Source organism: Protopterus annectens, chromosome 7.part0 (genome assembly GCF_019279795.1).
Source record: "Protopterus annectens isolate FY-2018-M chromosome 7.part0, PAN1.0, whole genome shotgun sequence".
Taxonomy (NCBI): Eukaryota; Metazoa; Chordata; order Ceratodontiformes; family Protopteridae; genus Protopterus; species Protopterus annectens.
Window position 1 is genome coordinate 453,925,730 of NC_056739.1, and position 21,976 is coordinate 453,947,705.

At 39.8% G+C, this 21,976-nt stretch overlaps 1 protein-coding gene across 1 annotated transcript in view; it reads right to left on the reverse strand.

Annotated features, from left to right (window-relative positions):
- GPS2 (G protein pathway suppressor 2) overlaps positions 1–21,976 on the reverse strand; it is a 1,799,357-nt gene that overhangs the window by 338,315 nt on the left and 1,439,066 nt on the right. The window contains exon 7 of the mRNA XM_044077034.1: positions 10,434–10,608. Within this exon, the coding sequence (XP_043932969.1) occupies positions 10,434–10,608 (175 nt within the window). The remainder of the gene's footprint in view (positions 1–10,433; positions 10,609–21,976) is intronic.

The window sequence follows — 21,976 nt, forward strand, 5'->3', positions numbered from 1 at the left end:
GCACAGTGTGCACCCATCGCAACCCCCTTTTCTTGTTTGAAGTACTCCTTGGAAGTAAATGAAATTGTTTTTAATACAATTTCCATGAATGTTAAAGTGTTAACGAAATCAGTCTGTGTCAGTTTTTTACTTTCAATTAATTTTTCTTCAAACCAAGAAAGGCCTAAATCATGGGGGATACAACCAAACAAATCAATCACGTCCATGGTTCCAAAGCAGGTGTTTTCACTGTATATTGAGGGTTTGATTCTTCTCAGTAAATCCCAAGAGTCTTTTAGAACATTTTCACATCCCTCGAGTACATGTTTGATCTTGTGATCAACAAACTTGGCTAGGGAGCTGTAATTGATCCTTCCGCTGACACAATTGGTCTTAGGGGCGGGTCACAGGCAGTTTTGTGGACTTTGGGTATCCCGAAAATGCAGGGAATTTTTGGTTTGTCCACAACCAAAAATTTGTAAGTATTTTGATCTATGGAACCTTGCATTAACATGTCATATAGTAAACATTGAATCCTTTTGTATGCTAAATTCACTTCGTTAATGGATACCCTAGTGTATTTGTCTGAATCATTTAGTAAGTCCAACATTTTCCCTTCATATTGTATTGTTTCCATGACCACAACCCCTCCTCCTTTGTCAGGTTTCATTACCCTCAGATTGTGATTTTCACTAATGACTCTCAAAGTGTTTTTTTCTTCCTGGGTTAAATTTGAATGAAAAGTTCTTGTTGTCAAATGATTTCTTATTTCATGTTCAACTTTTAATTCAAAGTTCCTAAGTTGAGGGTGAGTGGGAGGGTTGAATGTACTTTTCCGCTTCAACCCCTGTTCTTGAAAATCAGACTTGTTGTCCTTAAAGAAAAGTTCTAAATTCTTTTTCCGGATAAACAACTTGATGTCTATCAATAATTTGAAAATGTCCGTTTTTTGTGTGGGAACGAAGGTGAAGCCTTTGGAAAAAAGATCAAACCAACTCTTGTTAATGCTGACACTGGAATAATTATATATGTTGAACCCATTGAAAGTCCAGGTATTCAAGTTGTTAGAAATACCAACTTCTAGTTCCAACCTTGACGTCGTCTGGTAAGATCTCCCCCCCCTCCCCCTGTAGTTTTTTGAATTGTAGTAAACCCTACCCTGCTGCATAAGCCTCTCTGATCTCCTTAATGGGGGATACTCATCTGTCTCTAATATTTCTTCTTGTTGTTCTTCAATGTCCGTTTCCCCCCATTCTCCTTCAAAGTTGTCATCTTTCCTCCATTTGTCATACCCATTCCTGTGAGTAATTCTAGGTCTAGGGTAATGAGTTTTATTTTTGTATTCCACTTGGTCTCTTTTTATTTTCCCTATCTTCCTGTTCTGAACCTCCTTACATTTAGTATCAACTTTTTCAAAAACATTCTCATATTTTCTCTTGTTTGCCCTAACAGTGTATAACAAATCATTTGTGATAGCTTTGTTAATTTTCTCTATGTCACCATGCAACTTTTGCATTAACCTTTCATTGTTGTTAATAATAGCTTTCATTACATTTAAACCACAATTGTCAAAAATAGTAATGAGCTCAGGGGACAGGATTAATAACTACCTTTAGCGAACAATCAGCTTTTGTCAGGAACATATTTTCTAGAGAATGGGATAGCTTTTCAAAATTTTCAGATCTTGAATCTATCTTTGATAAAGAACTAACCCATGTATATCGTAGAGGGAAAAGTATCAAGAATTACCTTGAAGCAGGGATGAAAAACAACAAGTGTAATAACCAAGAAAAATCCAAGAAAGGATTACAAAAGTGTGGGAGATGTAATTATTGTACCTACTTGATCTGTGGGGAAAGTATGGTTTTAGAAGCAAGGAAAATGACCATACATTTAAATTCATTTGCTAACTGTGACACCAAAGGCATCATATATTTAGCTGTTTGCAAAAAAATGTCCCTCTTTCTACGTTGGAAAGAGCGAGAGAAAGCTCAGACAGAGAATATACGAGCACTTATATGATGTCAGGGTGATGAAAGAAAAAAGTGCATTGAGTAAACATTCAATAAAATGCAACACCACAGGTTACTCATTTTTTGTATTGGAAGTGGTTCCCACTAATCCAAGAGGTGGAATGTGGGAGACACTCATTGAGTATAAAGAATTGTATTGGCAGCTCTTTTTGGATGCAAACCGTAATTTTGGGCTCAATGATATGGTATCATTGGCGCCAGTTTTGAAGATGAGAGCTGCCAAGCTTTAACTCAAAGAAGTTTTTTTAGTTTTGGTTTTATTGTTATGATATTTTATACAGATTGCAAAAAAACAAGTGTTTCTTTGGATTCTCAAGGTCTCAGTGTATGGCTTTGCAATTCATTCAATGGCCACAAGATGGTGCTTTGTTGTAATTTCAGATCCAAAAGCCCAAATCAAGCACAATACAGAAACATTTTAAAAGTCTTATTTAAATGTATTTAAATGTATTAAAGGTTTTAAATTCTTTGACAAATTATAATAAAAAGGGTATAAGTTGTGATTATATGTTTTTAGAGAATTGGACTTATTTATTTAGTTTTTTACATAGTTTTTATGAATTAATCATTCAATTAAATGAACCTCAATTGAATGTGTTAAAGGATTGGACAACAGACCTATGACTAAATTCAAACAGCATATAAAAGCATTTCAGTTTTAAAATGGATGTATAACTGATGAAGTTGGCGGCGAAAGCGTGTATGTGGATACGTTATTTTGTTTTGCTTGTCTTTATTTGATCCAGTCTTTGTTGTGGAGTGGTTCAAAGTGCTTATTAAAAGCAATTTTACCTTGGAGCTCGATTTATTTGTGCCTGGTGGAGTTCTCATTACACTTTTCCTGGTTATAAACTTTTTTGGCTCATTTTACCTTTTATCAGTTTTTATGGAGCCGCTGCCGAGCACAGATCCAGCTCCTAAGAGCTCAGAGACTGGGGAACTACGGAAGTTGATTGGGCAACTCACGCAGTTGGTTGCCTTGCTGACACCGCTAAGTCAGTCTTTTGCTTCAATTGCTGCTTCTACACGATTACCGGAAATCAGGAAGCTAATCGGAAGCAGACTGAAGCGGATGTATTCACCTGCAATGATGCAAGTAATGTTTTTACAACAGAAGAAGATTTAAACTGTAATAACAGTTTAGATGGCTTTCCGCACATCACAGTGGATCAAACGAACACTAACAGCAACGGAACAGAGGGTGTTTCTGTAAGACCAAAAAGTCAGCTTAAACGGCAACAAGCCTGCACGGACCAGCCTAATGCTACTACAGGTACACAAAAACTGTTTTCTGACTGCTTCAAAGCTAAATATAGCTTTGAATTTCAAAGCAGTCCAACCAAATATAGTAACATTAATTTTGTTACGCTTTTGGATGATTTGGAATTTTATTTGATAAAGTATAAAACGCTTCGAAATGGACAATGATTACCTTAGACACTGTACTACCCTACATATTGTACCTAAGGGCTTAAGGGTTTGCAAATACCTAACAATGTCACTGAAGGGTCTGAATTTCATACTGAGCTCATTACTATTTTTGACAATTGTGGTTTAAATGTAATGAAAGCTATTATTAACAACAATGAAAGGTTAATGCAAAAGTTGCATGGTGACATAGAGAAAATTAACAAAGCTATCACAAATGATTTGTTATACACTGTTGGGGCAAACAAGAGAAAATATGAGAATGTTTTGAAAAAGTTGATACTAAATGTAAGGAGGTTCAGAACAGGAAGATAGGGAAAATAAAAAGAGACCAAGTGGAATACAAAAATAAAACTCATTACCCTAGACCTAGAATTACTCACAGGAATGGGTATGACAAATGGAGGAAAGATGACAACTTTGAAGGAGAATGGGGGGAAACGGACATTGAAGAACAACAAGAAGAAATATTAGAGACAGATGAGTATCCCCCATTAAGGAGATCAGAGAGGCTTATGCAGCAGGGTAGGGTTTACTACAATTCAAAAAACTACAGGGGGAGGGGGGGGAGATCTTACCAGACGACACGTCAAGGTTGGAACTAGAAGTTGGTATTTCTAACAACTTGAATACCTGGACTTTCAATGGGTTCAACATATATAATTATTCCAGTGTCAGCATTAACAAGAGTTGGTTTGATCTTTTTTCCAAAGGCTTCACCTTCGTTCCCACACAAAAAACGGACATTTTCAAATTATTGATAGACATCAAGTTGTTTATCCAGAAAAAGAATTTAGAACTTTTCTTTAAGGACAACAAGTCTGATTTTCAAGAACAGGGGTTGAAGCGGAAAAGTACATTCAACCCTCCCACTCACCCTCAACTTAGGAACTTTGAATTAAAAGTTGAACATGAAATAAGAAATCATTTGACAACAAGAACTTTTCATTCAAATTTAACCCAGGAAGAAAAAAACACTTTGAGAGTCATTAGTGAAAATCACAATCTGAGGGTAATGAAACCTGACAAAGGAGGAGGGGTTGTGGTCATGGAAACAATACAATATGAAGGGAAAATGTTGGACTTACTAAATGATTCAGACAAATACACTAGGGTATCCATTAACAAAGTGAATTTAGCATACAAAAGGATTCAATGTTTACTATATGACATGTTAATGCAAGGTTCCATAGATCAAAATACTTACAAATTTTTGGTTGTGGACAAACCAAAAATTCCCTGCATTTTCGGGATACCCAAAGTCCACAAAAATGCCTGTGACCAGAGCCTAAGACCAATTGTGTCAGCGGAAGGATCAATTACAGCTCCCCTAGCCAAGTTTGTTGATCACAAGATCAAACATGTACTCGAGGGATGTGAAAATGTTCTAAAAGACTCTTGGGATTTACTGAGAAGAATCAAACCCTCAATATACAGTGAAAACACCTGCTTTGGAACCATGGACGTGATTGATTTGTTTGGTTGTATCCCCCATGATTTAGGCCTTTCTTGGTTTGAAGAAAAATTAATTGAAAGTAAAAACTGACACAGACTGATTTCGTTAACACTTTAACATTCATGGAAATTGTATTAAAAACAATTTCATCTACTTCCAAGGAGTACTTCAAACAAGAAAAGGTTGCGATGGGTGCACACTGTGCACCCACATATGCCAATATTATAATGGCCTTTTGGGAAGAAACTTTTCTTCTCAATTCTCCTTTGATGAACGAATGCTCCCTTTATACTAGGTATCTAGATGATTTGTGTTTTTGGAGTGGTAGTGAAGAAAATTTCAACAACCTTTTGACCTTTGTCAACAACACCTCCACATTTTTGAAATTTACTAGTAATTTTGACAAACAGACATTAAAATATCTTGATGTTCACATAGAGAAAAAAGAGGGGAACCTGTCATCAAGAATTTTCAGGAAAGAAACCTTCTCCAACTCTTATTTGCACTACACCAGTTGCCATCCCCCCCACCAGAAAAAGGGGGTGTTGAAAGGGCAATTGGTCAGGTGTAGCAGAATGACTTCGGATAATAAAGTTTTTCTTGAAGAAACTGAACTGTTAAAGAATCTTTTTACCCAGAGAGGGTACCCTCTAGAGATGTTCAACAAAGTGTTGGAGGAAGTCAATACAAAAAGAGTAGACACCTTTGCCCCTATTTTAGGGAAGGAAGAAATACCGACCCACAATTTAGGTTCAGCGGGCAATTTCGCTGAAAAGGGGACAGGATTAATAACTACCTTTAGCGAACAATCAGCTTTTGTCAGGAACATATTTTCTAGAGAATGGGATAGCTTTTCAAAATTTTCAGATCTTGAATCTATCTTTGATAAAGAACTAACCCATGTATATCGTAGAGGGAAAAGTATCAAGAATTACCTTGAAGCAGGGATGAAAACAACAAGTGTAATAACCAAGAAAAATCCAAGAAAGGATTACAAAAGTGTGGGAGATGTAATTATTGTACCTACTTGATCTGTGGGGAAAGTATGGTTTTAGAAGCAAGGAAAATGACCATACATTTAAATTCATTTGCTAACTGTGACACCAAAGGCATCATATATTTAGCTGTTTGCAAAAATTGTCCCTCTTTCTACGTTGGAAAGAGCGAGAGAAAGCTCAGACAGAGAATATACGAGCACTTATATGATGTCAGGGTGATGAAAGAAAAAGTGCATTGAGTAAACATTCAATAAAATGCAACACCACAGGTTACTCATTTTTGTATTGGAAGTGGTTCCCACTAATCCAAGAGGTGGAATGTGGGAGACACTCATTGAGTATAAAGAATTGTATTGGCAGCTCTTTTGGATGCAAACCGTAATTTTGGGCTCAATGATATGGTATCATTGGCCAGTTTTGAAGATGAGAGCTGCCAAGCTTTAACTCAAAGAAGTTTTTTAGTTTTGGTTTTATTGTTATGATATTTTATACAGATTGCAAAAAAACAAGTGTTTCTTTGGATTCTCAAGGTCTCAGTGTATGGCTTTGCAATTCATTCAATGGCCACAAGATGGTGCTTTGTTGTAATTTCAGATCCAAAAGCCCAAATCAAGCACAATACAGAAACATTTTAAAAGTCTTATTTAAATGTATTTAAATGTATTAAAGGTTTTAAATTCTTTGACAAATTATAATAAAAAGGGTATAAGTTGTGATTATATGTTTTAGAGAATTGGACTTATTTATTTAGTTTTTACATAGTTTTTATGAATTAATCATTCAATTAAATGAACCTCAATTGAATGTGTTAAAGGATTGGACAACAGACCTATGACTAAATTCAAACAGCATATAAAAGCATTTCAGTTTTAAAATGGATGTATAACTGATGAAGTTGGCGACGAAAACGTGTATGTGGATACGTTATTTTGTTTTGCTTGTCTTTATTTGATCCAGTCTTTGTTGTGGAGTGGTTCAAAGTGCTTATTAAAAGCAATTTTACCTTGGAGCTTCGATTTATTTGTGCCTGGTGGAGTTCTCATTACACTTTTCCTGGTTATAAACTTTTTTGGCTCATTTTACCTTTTATCAGTGTACATGTTAGAAAGTTAGGAATATATGGGGTATTAAAGAAAAAAAAATTAGTAAACATTCTATGCTAATAATTATGAAAAAAACAATTATTAGTACGTTTATCTCATTTTTTATGCATCTTTTATATATTTTTTATACACATTTTTTGTATATTTGGTTAAACTAAGCATATCTTATTAGAAATGCGCCAGTTGATTGATTTTATTTTTTTCCTTTATAAGAATGAATATAACATATATGTCTTTTATGCTTTGAATATACTGTGTCTTTTAGAAGTGCTTGTACTCTTAATAATGCTTGTTTATACACTGGGTGGCTGTGTCATGTGGGTTATTGAAAAATCACTATATAATGTTTTAATTCATTTAGCATTAACACTGAAGGGACATTCCCGAAAGCTTTGTTTGTTAATGAATAAAGTGAGCGTTTTTCTACCTGTTCGGTTTTCTTTTTGTTGTTCGGAAGCCCTTTATCTATACTCAATCTCTTATAGAATCCTCAGTGGAGATCTGTATCTAGCCTTTTGTATCATAAAAGATCTGAACCTCTAACCTCTTGATCACTTGCAGCACAAATGGTACCTCAAATACCTGGTTAAAGGAACTAAACCTATTATCAGAATATGACATGTCATATTAGAATCGCATCGCCTCACAGTTAGACGTTGCCCGTTCGATTCTCAGTTAGAGCATCTTCTGTGTAGCGACATGCGTGAATGGGCGTTCCTTCGTTGAAGGTTGTGCGTTAGGCCCGGCAAGCCAGTACGTGAAACTCTACTGACAATCATTAGCGGACCGGAGGTCCGCTGTGGTGACCCCTAATCAGGAAAAGCCGAAAGACACAATCATACCAGTGTGTCCCTGACCTCTGAAACAAGCGCAAAACAAGTTAAGCACAGTAGTACCATTGCCACCTTCAAGGTAAATAAAGACATTTGACGGGCTGCCTCAAATCCTCCTTGATCTCTCTTATCGCCCTGGTTTGACAAGAATAATAATGTGCAGTGTTTCAATTTTTCCCAGTAATATTAACCTCATTAGTCCAATAAACAAAAGGGAATATAAATAACTTTGCTAAATCAGCAGATAAGGTGTTGTGTGCATAAATATATTTGTTGAAATTATTAAAAAGAATTGGGAGTATTTTAATGTCAGATGTAAATCTGAGGCATTTACTTCCCAGGTTTCCTGTTTCGTATACTAGATGTAAATTTGAGGCGTTTAATTACCAGGTTTCCTGTTTTTTTGTATACTACAGCAATACATACTGGGGAATTTTGTCCAACAAAAATAGTTTTAAGGAACTAAAGGTTAAAGGGGGAATATTTGAATGTATGAGGTGTGATGTTTGTATATTTGTACTCTTCCTTGGATTATATTGTCTCCTCAGTGTGTGACTGTTAAATTATTTCATCATCCCCTGTCACTACACAACAGGTCATGCCATGCACTGGATTGCTTGACAGTTGACAGAAGCATACCTCTCAACCATACAGAATGTTACCGGTTTTGAGGTCCAAATAATGGGGTGCCACGATTCCAGAGTGGCACTCCTTAATTTCCGATTTTTTTAAACTTCGGCCTTTTGACCTGATGTCATCATGTGCACGGTGACGTCAGCTCCAAGACCTGTCGGAATTGAGCTCTGGTGTAACGTGCAAGCATTTCTGGCTTTTTCTTCCAAGAACTGTAAGAAAATGGAATGGTTCTGCTCTGCTGCAATGGGTTTCCAGGAACACTGCTGCTTGGGTTCATTATTGATAGCTGAGGGAATTTATTCAGTCCCGGAACAGATTGGTTTGTTTATTCAGTTGTTTATTCAGAATGTTGCTTGGTTTTATATTGAACGTTGCTACCTGCTGAGAGAATAGTCCAGGAACAGCTTTTTATATTGAACGTCCGGGCTTTATTTGTTTATTCAGAACGTCGCTACCTGTTGAAAACTTTTAAATTAATTCCAAATCATTGCAGAAGTAAAGCAGTTTGCACATTACAGTGTTTACGGTAAATTGGGTGAAATAGCCAAGTAATGGGACATTGGAATGGCTGCGGGGGGGGGGGGTCTGTATATGCATAATGAAAAGCACTGCAATACAGGGAAAATATAAAAAATGTTGTATGGCCAGGTTTCAGGATAAGGTTTTGGCATCTTTTATCTGGACTTAAATATTTACTGACTGTTAACCAGAATCAACTAGAAAGCTGTAAAAGGTGACTTTAAAGGATGCTTCTAGAAACAGATTTTGAAACATGCACACTATATCTCCCTTCTATCCCATAATTCTCCTATGCAGGGATAGTAATAACAATAACCATTTAATCAAGTAGGCCCTACTGGACACAGTCCCTTTTCAGGGGTAATCCATGAGCACTGCCTGGTTAAATGACTTGCTCAAGGTCATACAATAGGCAAATGAGGGTAAGGTGAATCAAACCCTATACCGCAGAATTGCAGCTCAGAGCCTTAACTCTCTGTGCCAATTGCTGGATGACACCATCCTGCACATGATGCCCATATGGAGTATACAGCACAACTCTTAAGAATGTAAAGGCTGTCACAGAGTCAATTACACTTGAACCCTTAGCCTCTTTTACTAGTAATGCCCCTATAGAAGTGAAAAAAGATATCGAAGACTGTCATTTCTATGACGGTAGCAAAGCTCACTGCTGATCTTATAAACCTATCACATTTGTTTAATAGTATTTGTTCATAGTTTGAGAGTATTGCTTATAATATCGTAAATTTGGGAGTTTTAATTATGTGTATTTTATACTTTTATATATTTGCTGACAAAAGATACGTGTTATGTTAATATGATTGCCCTAGAATGGTTTACAATGTTTGACTGTCCTATTATATTTTATTTTATTTTATCTATGATGTCTGAAATGGATACTGATGCTGTCTTTTTAAGAAGCCATTTATTTGACTGTGAATGCTTCTTAATTGTTTGAAAGATTTTTTTATCGCTTGAGCATTAGTTTACATAATTGATTAATTAATTAATTGATTGCATTTGACTTGCTATATATATAATGGATGAGCTATTGCACTATGTTAAGATCTGATGAAGCGCACTTTGGTGCGTGAAAGCGCTTGTCTATTTGTTTTGTGAATAAAGGAATTATTCTTCGTTTCCTGGTGGTGAATCTTGCAGTGTTCTTCACTTCTACTGATATTCGTTTGACTGTGAGACTCTTTTGGGACTCTACGGTAATTGTGTACATAAACCTATCACCCCAAAATGCAACAGCTCTTTGGCATATCAAGTTTGAGGGAAATATTCTGACTGCTATTAGTGGCAACACCCTACTACGTTTCGTGTCACATACTCAAGTGCTGTTTACGAAATTTCACAAGGCTTTTTCCATTTAGTCATGAGAATCTAACAGCAGGAATCAACAGTTTACTTTAGTGAGAAAGACACGTAAAGGTAATACATACCTCGAATTTGCTGACCACTAGCATAACTCACTGGCACAGGCTGCCCTCCTCCATAAGGTGAGGAATGCTGTGACTGACCCACTGAGTAAGGACTATGTCCAGACTGACCAGACTGATATTGGCTGTGTTCTGTGCTACCAGATGAAAAGCTGGGTTGGCCTGGAAAACCACGTGTCTAGGAAAAAAATAGCTTTATGTATTAGAAATGTATTAAAAAAAAAAAAAAAAAAAAAAAGTATCAACATTAAGCCAGTACTGCAGAAACAGTACCAGAATGGGCAGAGAAGGTAAGTGGGAATAAACTGCATCAAGCATACAATAAGAAAACAGCAAAAAATAGAAGAAAATATATATAGTATGCAAGTTACAAAATAAACTTAATAGCCTAGTCCACATATTCGCCGAATGTTCATATAGGTTTTCAAGTTACCCACTTCCTCCCACCTCTAAGATGGATAGGTCAGTTTTACAAAGACTGGAAACTTAAGTAGGATTACTCAAAATAAAAATACCTCCAATTCCCGCTAAACTACACAATTTTTTTTTCTGTGACAGGCTCTCCCCATAACCAAGTGGAGATCCCTACACCCCTTAAAACTAATGAACTCCTATGTTGCTACATCTTGGGAAAAGGATACAGTGATTTCAGAGCATGAGCTGTTTGTTCCTACAGCTAGTCAAGATTTGCTGCGTTTGCCTTCAACCAACAATTCTGCTTCACCCCCCCCCAAAAAAGAAACACACTGGTTGATTAGCTAAAAAGTGTTTATATTTATATGCAATTTTGCCTTTAAACCAAGTTACAGCTGAGAAGCATCAGCACCATTTCAGTTCTTACCACGTTTACAATTTACTAAATTAAAACATATAAACAGATCATAACACAAGGTGTTATCAATGCAGTGTACCAAATACAACTGACTCATTTGCAATATAAAAAAAGCAAATGCATAAATTTCTGTGTTTGAACTGTATTGCTTTTTTTCAGATTCCTGTTTTGTTCATGCCAAACCTGCAGTGTAGTACCAGACAACCTTACAAATCTAACAGACTGCAGACTTTCAATCCTATAAGATAATGTAAAGGTCACCTTAAGTGGGATGCCACATTCAATAACTTATGGTAGCCATTAATGATCTTGTTGCTCTCTCCTAATGACAAATAAATAACAATAGTAGTAATAATAATATTAACAAAACAATAACAATGCTCAAAGATACAGACACATGCCTATTCTGTGAAGGATGCAAAGTTGAAGTTCGTTTTCAGTGTTCTACTTCCTAAACAGTTGGCATTTATAATTAAAGAGTTAAATATACTATAAACTTGCACGTAAATTAAATTACATCATTGGAATCAGAACTTCAGAACACTTAACATACAACAAAGTAGTAATGTGCAGTGTTGCTTGATGCTGGCAAAATGAGTTTATGCCACAGTCTGTCGTCGTCCAGCAAAACAGTTCTGATATTTAAATTAAAGTATTTAAAATGTAAGCACTTTACAGTCTTAAAATAAAACATAAGAATACAACTCAAGAATAATATAGTAATTCTCTAGACAAAAACATGACTATGTGGTATAAACAGTAAAGCTCTGATTATGCTCTGGTAAACTTGGGTACAATTAGAGGTTCTGGCACTAGAAGGGACCAGGCAGGGGAGGGTGGAATTGAGCTGCTGATGCCAGCTTGCCACCCCAGAAGGGAGAAGCAATATAGCTCAGTGCACCACTGACCTCAAAAGGAGTTTTGGGTAATGTAGTATCAGCAGTTGGGTCTGCTGGCTCAAGTCTACTGTCAGGCAATGACATTTCACACTGGTGAAAGCCTACACACCATACTTCTCTATGAAAGCAGTTGGTGTGGTGGGGCTTAGGTAAGGGAATCCTCTCACATGAATGTTGGTCTGCTGACTTCTGCCACTGCTGGGCTCTTACTATGAACAGAGAATGAATGTGCCATGAGGCTAAACTTACTATGACCAGGGAGTGACTGGACCACAAAATGAATAGGCCATGAAACTAAGCTATTATGACCAGGGAATGAATGGGCCATGGAGCTAGCCATGTTTACAGCAAAAAAAAGACTGCTCTCACCTCAAAGGAGGAATGAATGAGGTGATAAGGATCAAATGAGAGGCTTGAAGGCCTGGAATAAGGTATTAAAAAATATATATCCCGCTACTCCCTACCATCAGGTTCTCACCAGGAAATGGAACACCAATCTAAATTCTTGCCTAGCCTGGGAATGCACGCCTCCCATACCCTCCAGAATGAATAGCCCAGATAGGTGCAGCTTGATGAACCATTACATAGGGTCCTGAGGGAAAGCAAAAAAAAAAACACATACGCAGGAACTGGCAACTTAGGACTGAATATTTTCGGAAGCCTGCATAAGTAAATGCCTTTAAAGACCTTCTAAAGAAATATTCCAATTCAGTAACTGGAGAGTTAATGAATTCTATAAGACTAGGGTTGGGAGGGTGGCTTAATGGCCAAGGTGTTTGCCTTACAAACACAAGGTGCAGGGTTTGAGTCTCACAAGGGATAATTGGCTAGGCTTAAAATGGCTCGCAAGGGCAGTTCGCTTAGTACTAAACTATGAACCAATGAACTTCAGCCTGTTAAGAGAAGGTAAAGCATCCAGATGATTCTAGGTGGATAATAACTGCTAACAAAGTACAGTTGTGTACACTTACCATAAATGTAGATGTTGGTGTGTATTCACTGTTGCAGTCATTACATTTGGGTAATCTGCGGGCAGGTTGCCCTCAGTCGGCCTGATTAACAAAGTCTTGGGTCCTGCATTGGTTGCTGTCCCTTCTTCCATGACGTCAGGTCGTCAGGGGTATAAAACATGCAGCCGACGCCATTACATCAGTTTTTTTTGCCCCAGATATCAGGTGCCCCCCAAATGGGGAGCAAAATATATAAGTAATTAAAAACACAAAAATATACCTCCAAACAAAAACAAATACACCAAAAAGGCTTTTAAGCATAGTAAAAGAAAGTAGAGGTATAGTAAGAGAAAAACAGGGGGCTGGAGGGAGGGTAACCAGGACTGCAACAGTGAATACACTTGAACATCTACATTTATGTTAAGTGCACACAACTGTACTATGTTCTTCATGTTTCATTATTGCAGTCATTACATTTGCGTAGATTCCCAAAGCTATGGTTGGGAGGATGGATTTATACAGCATTAGGACCAGCTATAAGGCCCTGCCAAACAGCAGTGGCAAAGCCAGCTCTGGACTTAGAGAAAATTGGTAAGTGATAATGCTTGGTGAAAGTATGAACTGAACTCCAGGTAGTAGCTTCTAGAATATCCCTGGTAGGAACACCTCTGAGAAAGGCTGTAGAAGTAGATGCAGCCCTGGTGGAATGAGATCTGATCCGCTGGGGGATAGGTTTTCCATGGTGCTTATAGCAGAAATGAATACAATGGCTTATCCATTTAGAAATTGTTTGTTTTGAAATGGCCTTCCCTTCTGCCCCTGCAGCAAATGCTACCAGCAGTTGGACAGATTTTTATCGAGATTTAGTCCTGTTCAAGTAGAATCTAAGTTGTCTGTGTACATCCAATGAATGCAGAATCCGCTCCCTCTTGTTCTGTGGATTGGGAAAGAAAGTTGGCAAATGAATGGACCGATTAAGAGCCACACTGGATACCACCTTAGGCATGAAGGATGGATTGGTCCCGAGTGACAGCCTGTCCGCATGAAAGATGATGAAAGCCTCCACTGCTGTAAGGGCCTGTAATTCAGATATCCTTCTAGCTGAAGTGATTGCTAAAAGGAAAGCTGTTTTCCAGGAAAGAAATTTTAAGTCTGCAGTAGCAGCTGGCTCGAAAGGAGGTAGAGTGAGTTTCTCCAATACAAAGTTAAGGTCCCAGGCAGGGGCTGGAGCTCTCCTGGGTGGTCTCAAGTTTTTGGCCGCTCTGAGATACTGCTTTAGCAGAGGATGAGAGAAGGGGGGGTTCTGTGTTGTAATGAGCTGAAATGGCTGAGGCATGGATTTTAATGGAGGAAAAAGACAGGCCCTTGTGAAGCATCTCAGTTAAGTATTGCAAAATCTGAGGTAAATTGGGCACCGCTGTGCTCATCCCTTGAGATAGATTCCAGGCAGAGAATCTTTTCCATTTGTCAGCATAAGATTTTCTAGTACTAAGTCTTCTCACCTCCAAAATGACATCCAACACCAGTTTGCTGAGGGATGCTAAGGGGAAATTTAAATGATTAGCCAAGCTGCAAGATTCAATGTTTGGAGCGGAGGGTGCAGAATTTGGTTCTCCTGCTGAGACAGTAAAGGAAGGTGTCTGAGGCAGGTGCCATGGAGAAATGTGTGATGCACTGCACAGGGGTGGGTACCAGTGTTGTCAAGGCCGGTCTGGAGCAATCAAAATCATTTTTGATATGTCCTGTTTGACTTTTAGTAGAACTTTGGAGAGCAAAGGCAGAGGGGGAAAGGCATAGACTAATAGGTTTTTTCCAGCTGAAGGACAGAGCATCCACTTTCCAGGCTTTTTTGTGATGAAATTGTGTGCAAAATTTGTCCATCTGGTAGTTCTGGGATGAGACAAAAAGATCTATGTCTGGGCTCCCCCCCCATTTGCGTGTCAACATGTTGAAAATCCGTGGCTCCAGTTTCCATTCGTGAGGGTCCATGAGATTTCTGCTTAGTCTGCCAGAACATTCTGCTTTCCTGGCAGGAATTGAGCTTGTAGTTGTACTTGGTAGCTCAAGGCAGTGTTCCACAATACCATGGTCTGCAGAGGGGGTAGGAGTGTGTACCCCCCTGCTTATGTACCACATAACCATGGTGTTGTCCATCTTTATCAGTAATTGTCCTGGATGAAGGTAGTTGTTAAAGGCCGTCAGTGCATTCTGTACAGCTAGCATTTCTTTTTGATTGATATGAAGGTGCGTTTGATTTGGGCTTCATCTGCCCTGAATGCACTTCCCTGCCAGATGAGCCCCCCCATGCATAGTCTGATGCGTCTGTAGTTAGGGTTTGGGCAGCAGGGTGTGGTATGAATGGCAGTCCCTTGTTTTGGTGGCAGGCCTCTGCCCACCATAGGAACTCAAGGCGCAGGCAAGGTAGATAGGAATCATTGTTTCCAGGCTGTGACAATGTTGACCAAGTATCACTGAAGTTTCCTCATATACAGTCTTGCATAAGGAATTAGAAGAATGCATGAGGCCATGAACCCCAAGGCTTGCAGTATTTGCCTTGCAGACAGCAGGGTTTTTGTGGCCACCTGTTTGAAGCAAGTCGTCAAATGAATTTGCTTTTCTGGCGTAAGGAAAGCCATCTGGGCAGTTGTACTCAAGCTTGCACCCAGGAATGTAATTTTGTGAGGGTACCAGTTGAGATTTCTTTTCGTTTATGGTGTACCCTAGACCGGTTAGAAGTCTTTTTACAAACGTCAAATGTTTTAGAAGAATGGCCTGATTTTCTGCCTGAATTAGACAATCGTCCAGGTATGGATATATTTGAATATTTCTTTGCCTGCAAAATGCAATTACTGGAGCCAGGCACTCTACGAATACCCTGGGCACAGCAAACAAGCCAAAAGGGCAGTGCAGAGAAAGTACAGTTGTGTACCTACCATAAATGTAGATGTTAGAGTGTATTCCCTGTTGCAGTCATTACAATTGGGTTATCCTGCTGGCAGGCTACCCGCAGCCGGCCTGAATTCCAAAATCTAGGTCCGGCGTTGGTTGGTGTCGCCTCCTCCCTGACGTCAGTGCGCCAGGGGTATAAAAGATGCAGCCAATGCCATTTTCTTCAGTTTTTCTTGCCCCAGATGTCAGGTGCCCCCAAAAGGGTAGGCTAAAAATGTGTCAATAAAGCTTACATATGCAAAGTAAATTATTCTTTCCTCTACCAGTAAATACACCACATAGGTTGTATAGAATAGAGAAGTACAGATAAGTTCCAGCAAAGATAAGGGGGGTGGTGGGTGGGTAACTTGGACTGCAACACTGAATACACTCGAACATCTACATTTATGGTAGGTACACAACTGTACTGTGTTCATTGTGTTTCACTGTTGCAGTCATTACAATTGGGTTGAATCCCAAAGCTAAGGTTGGGAGGCTGGAGCTAAATAGGATTAGGAGCGGCTATGAGGCCCTGCAAAACTGCAGTGGCAAAGCCTGCCCTGGATTTAGAGTAGAGAGGTAAGTGATAGCGCTTTGTAAAAGTGTGCATTGAGCTCCAGGTTGCAACCTCTAAAATGTCTTTGGTTGGTACTCCTCTGAGGAAGGCTGCTGAAGTGACTGCTGCTCTGGTTGAATGTGGCCTAATGGCCTTAGGCACTGATTTGCCATGTTGTGAATAGCAGAAACGAATGCAGTGGCCTATCCACTTTGAAATAGTCTGCTTTGATATAGCCTTTCCTTGTAATCCTGCAGCATATGCCACTAGTAATTGCTCTGTCTTTCTGAAAGCTTTGGTTCTGTCCAGGTAGAAGCGCAGCTGTGTATGTCCAAAGAATGCAGATGTCTCTCACCCTTATTCTGTGGGTTTGGATAAAAAGGTAGGTAAGTGAATAGTTTGGTTAAGGGCCACACTGGACACTACCTTAGGCATAAATGTCAGGTTTGTCCTCAGAGAAACCCTATCTGGATGGAAAATGATAAAAAGGTTCCACAGCCATGAGAGCCTGTAGCTCTGAGACTCGTCTTGCAGAAGTTATTGCTAGGAGCAGAGCTGTTTTCTAAAATAAAAATTTTATATCAGCTGTAACAGCTGGTTCAAAAGGAGGCAGGGTGAGTTTTTCCAAGACATAATTGAGGTCCCATGCAGGTATTTGTGATCTCCTTGGAGGCCTTAAGTTTTTGGCTCCTCTGAGATACTGCCTTAGTAAAGGATGAGAAAAAGCAGGCGGCTCTGTATTGTAATGAGCCGAAATGTCATTTAAGTATTACAAAATCCGAGGAATATTTGGTACAATCATGTCAATTCCTTGTGTCTGGTTCCAAGCACAAAATCTCTTCCATTTTTCAGCATAAGATTTTCTGGTACTAGGCCTCCTGGCCTCCAAAATAACATCCATCACCACTTTAGAAAGAGGGGTGTTTTGAATGAGTAAATTATCCGCCATGCTGCCAGATTTAGGGTCTTGAGTTGGCTGTGCAGGATCTGACTGTTTTGTTGGGACAGTAAGTGAGGAATCTGAGGTAATGTCCAGGCTGGGCATTGAGACAGGCTCCTTAGGATTGGGTACCAGTGCTGGCGGGGCCAGTCTGGGGCAATCAGTATCATTTTTGGCTTCTCTTATCTGACCCTTAGGAGTACCTTGGGGGGGGAGGGGCAGCGGAGGAAAGGCATATACCATTAAGAGCATCCACTTTCCATGCTTGCTTGTGCTAAGTCCTTGTGCAGATTCTCTGTAGTTGTCAGTTGTCAGGGGAGGCAAATAGATATATGTCCGGGCATCCCCATTTCCTTGTTATTACGCTGAATATTTGTGGATCCAATTTCCACTCGTGGGAATCCAAGAGGTTTCTGCTTAGTTCGTCTGCCAGAGTATTTATCTTTCCTGGCAGGAATTGTGCCTGCAGATGTACTTGGTAAGTCAATGCTGTGTCCCACAAAGTCTTGGCTAGTCTGCATAGGGATAGGAATGAGTGCCTCCCTGCTTGTTTATGTACCACATGACTGTGGTATTGTCCGTTTTTATCAGTAGTTGTCTCGGATGAAGTTGGTCCTTGAAGGCTGTCAGGGCATTCTGAACAGCTAGCATCTCTTTTTGATTGATATGTAGATGCATTTGGCTTGCAGACCATGTGCCCTGAATACATCTTCCTGCCATGTGGGCTCCCCAGGCATAATCTGATGCATCTGTTGTTAATGTTTGCCTGGCTGTGGGTAAAGTGAATGGCTGTCCCTTGTTGTGGTGACAGGCCTTTGCCCACCATCGAAACTCCTGTTGTAGACAGGGAATGAGGGTAATTATTGTTTCCATGCTGTGACAATGTTGAGTCCAAACACTTTTTAGATACCAATGAAGTTTCCTCATATGCAATCTTGCATATGGAATTAGCAGAATGCAGGATGCCATGAAGCTCAAAGCCTGCAGAATTTTTCTTGCAGATAACTGGGCCTTTGTTGCCAACAGTTTGAAATAAGTAGTCAGTTGCCTTTGTCTGGCATGAGATAAGCCATCTGGGCAGTTGTATTTAAGCTTGCACCCAGGAATATTATCTCTTGAGAGTGTACAAGTTTTGATTTATTTTCGTTTACCGTGTACCCTAGGCATGCTAGTAATCTTTTTACAAACGCCAGATGCTGTAGTAGAATGTCCCTGTTCTCTGCTTAAATGAGGCAGTCGTCCATGTAAGGAAATATTTGTATTCCTCTTTGTCTGCAAAATGCAATTACTGAAGCCAGGCATTTTGTGAAGACCCTGGGCGCAGTAGATAAGCCAAAGGGCAGTGCAGAGAATTGGTAGTGCATTGAGCCCGCTATGAATCTGCGGTATCTTTTGCATGACTGTCTGATTGGGACATGCAGGAATGCCTATTTTAGGTCTAAATTCACAAGCCAAATCTTCTTGCCCAGCATGGGCAGAAGCTGCTGCAGAGTCAACATTTTGAATTTTGGAATATCCAGACGTGTTTAGAATAGATAGGTCCAGTATTGGTCTCCAGGCTTTGTCCTTTCTGGGCACCAAGAACAGTCTTGAATAAAATCCTTGTCCCTGCTCTTGCTCTGGTACTTGCTGAATGGCCCTCATGTCCATGAGGGATGAAATTTGCTTTTGTGCCTCTGCCCATTGATTTTTTGGCAGGTCTTGCACACCGTGTGCCCTTGGCAGGGTATGAAAGCGAAACTTGTAGCCTTGTGACACTATGTTCAAGACCCATTTTTCCTGTGTTACTATGTGCCAATTTTGATGAAAAAGTGCTAGTTTTCCCCCTAAAGGTGCTGCCAGGAGACAAGTGCTTGGCGCAGGCAGGGGGAAGTCATTGGGACTGTTTCCTGTAAGGCTGTGATTTGCCTTCTCCTCTTCTGGAGGTAGAAGGACCCCATTGTTTAGACCTGTAAGTGTCTTGGGGCTGGGATCTGCATCTAGGGCGTCTGTATCTGTCCCTTTGGGGCCTGTCTGACACTGGAAAGGACCAATTCTTTTGTAGGCTAGTGTCTGCTAAATCTTGGAGGCTGTACCTGTAAGAAATCATTGACTGTTTGCATAGATTTTGCTTTGTCCTCCATTTTCTTCAACACCTCCTCTGCTTTAACACCAAACAAGGTATCATGCTGTAATGGAGCATCTAATAATTTTGCTTTAACATGATCAGGCACATTCTGTTCCTTTAACCAAGCATGCCTCCTGATGACAGAACCCGTAACAGCGGCCCTGCAGGAGGCCTCCAGAGAATCAAAACCACATTGCAAAGTATGCTTTCCAACTTCTTCAGCTGCATGCAATAAATCCTGCATTTTTTTGTTTTCTGCACATTCAGAATTTATCAACATTTTCTGTTTAAGCAGTGACATAATATACTGCTGATATTTAACCATATGAAACTGACAATTTAAAGCCCTTATAGCCAAGGTAGCAGAAGTGTAAATCTTTTTTCGCCATCTGTCCAGTGTCCTAGAATCCCTGTCAGAGGAGGTAGAGTTTTTTGCAGTGGAAGCCTTGACCCCTTTGGGACCCTGAGAGATAGTTTCTGGGTCAGCAGCAGGGTTTTTAAAAAAACATTTATGTGAATCAGGAACCCTGTAGTATCTGTCTTGGTTAACAGGAGTTGGAGGCAAGGAGTCAGGAGTCAGACTGGACTCTGAAAAAACATCTACAATGTCTAACAGGAGGAATAGCAAGGGGCCTGTGCTGAGGCACTAAAAGGAAGTCTGAGCCTTTTCTGATTAATCTTGGCTCTCCCAGTGAAAATGCTCCCTCATGGTATGCAGTTTCCCCAAAAGAATAATTCTTAGGAGGAGAGGCTGAAGAGATAGATTCTTCAGCATCAGAATCCTCATAAGGAGGAAGACAGTATTCCTGATCAGAAGAGGAATCAGATGAAATAGAAACCTGATCTGAAGATTCATATTCTGTCTCTTGCATAGGCCTCTTATCAGGAGGGAGAGGGGAACCCCGGATCAAAGTAATTAGGTCTTTGGCCATTATGAGCATCTGTTTTTTAGGCATGGAGGCCTGTCCATGGGGCTGCTGTACTTGTTTCTTTGTCTTTAAAGGTGCTTTAGTCTTTGCCTTTGAAGCTGAAGTCATTTTTACATATAATTGTGTTGGCCTGAAAACATCCTTAGAAGCCGATGCCTGCTCAGTGGCTCTGGACCCATCTGAGAGAATAGTTTCCGAGGTTCCAATACCTTGAGTTTCCAGCAGCCTAGACAGCGCCACGTGGGAGTCGGTAGCGGCCTGTGGCTCTAAAGTAGCAGGCGTCAGGGGCTGCGAAAGCACCTCATTGAGAACCGGCGACTGGCTTAGAAGAAGCCTCGTCAGTTTTGGACCTCGGATGTTTGTCTTTTTCTTTTTCCTTGCATTTCTTGTGACCTGTGGTAGTCGGATGGCTATCCAACGACATTGTGTAATTATATCTTCTGCCAAAATAAAGAAATGGAAAATTGTACCGATGCTTAATAGTGTGTTGGTTAAATCTAGCACAGAAAGTACAGTTTTGTACCTACCATAAATGTAGATGTTCGAGTGCTAATACAGCTGCAGTCATAACAGATGGGGTTCTCCTGCCGTCAGGCGGGTCCTCGGTCGGCCGAATTCCAAAGTCTAGGTCTGGCGTCGGTTGTCGTCGCTTCTTCCCTGACGTCAGTGCGACAGGGGTATAAAAGAACCAGCCGACGCCATTTTCTTCAGTTTTTCTTGCCCCAGATGTCAGGTGCCCCCAGAAGGAAGGCAATACATAAAATAATGTAATAATGCAATACAATATAATCAAAAAACAGTAGTTGCAAGCAAATACACCATAAAAGAATAAAAACAAATAGATGCAACCCCAATACAGGGCAACGCTCCAAGTAAATAATAAAGACAGCTACCACAGCAGCCACTGCCAAAAACATTCAGGACCAGCCAATACCATAGAAAATGCTGTTTATTTTCCACACAAATACCGACTAAGCGCTTTCACCTTACAAGGCATCATCAGAGACTCTGATGATGCCTTGTAAGGTGAAAGCGCTTAGTCGGTATTTGTGTGGAAAATAAACAGCATTTTCTATGGTATTGGCTGGTCCTGAATGTTTTTGGCAGTGGCTGCTGTGGTAGCTACACTATAAAAGAATACCCCTAGAGGGGAAGGAGGGAGGGAAACCTGGACTGCAGCTGTATTAGCACTCGAACATCTACATTTATGGTAGGTACAAAACTGTACTATGTTCATCGTGCATACAGCTGCAGTCATAACAGATGGGTAGAATCCCAAAGCTAAGAAACGGGTGGTAGGCACTAGGTGGAACTAGGAGGAGCCAGAATGCCCTGCAAGACTGCAGTGGCAAAGCCTGCTCTAGATTTGGAGTATAATGGTAGGTGGTAGTGCTTAGAGAAGGTA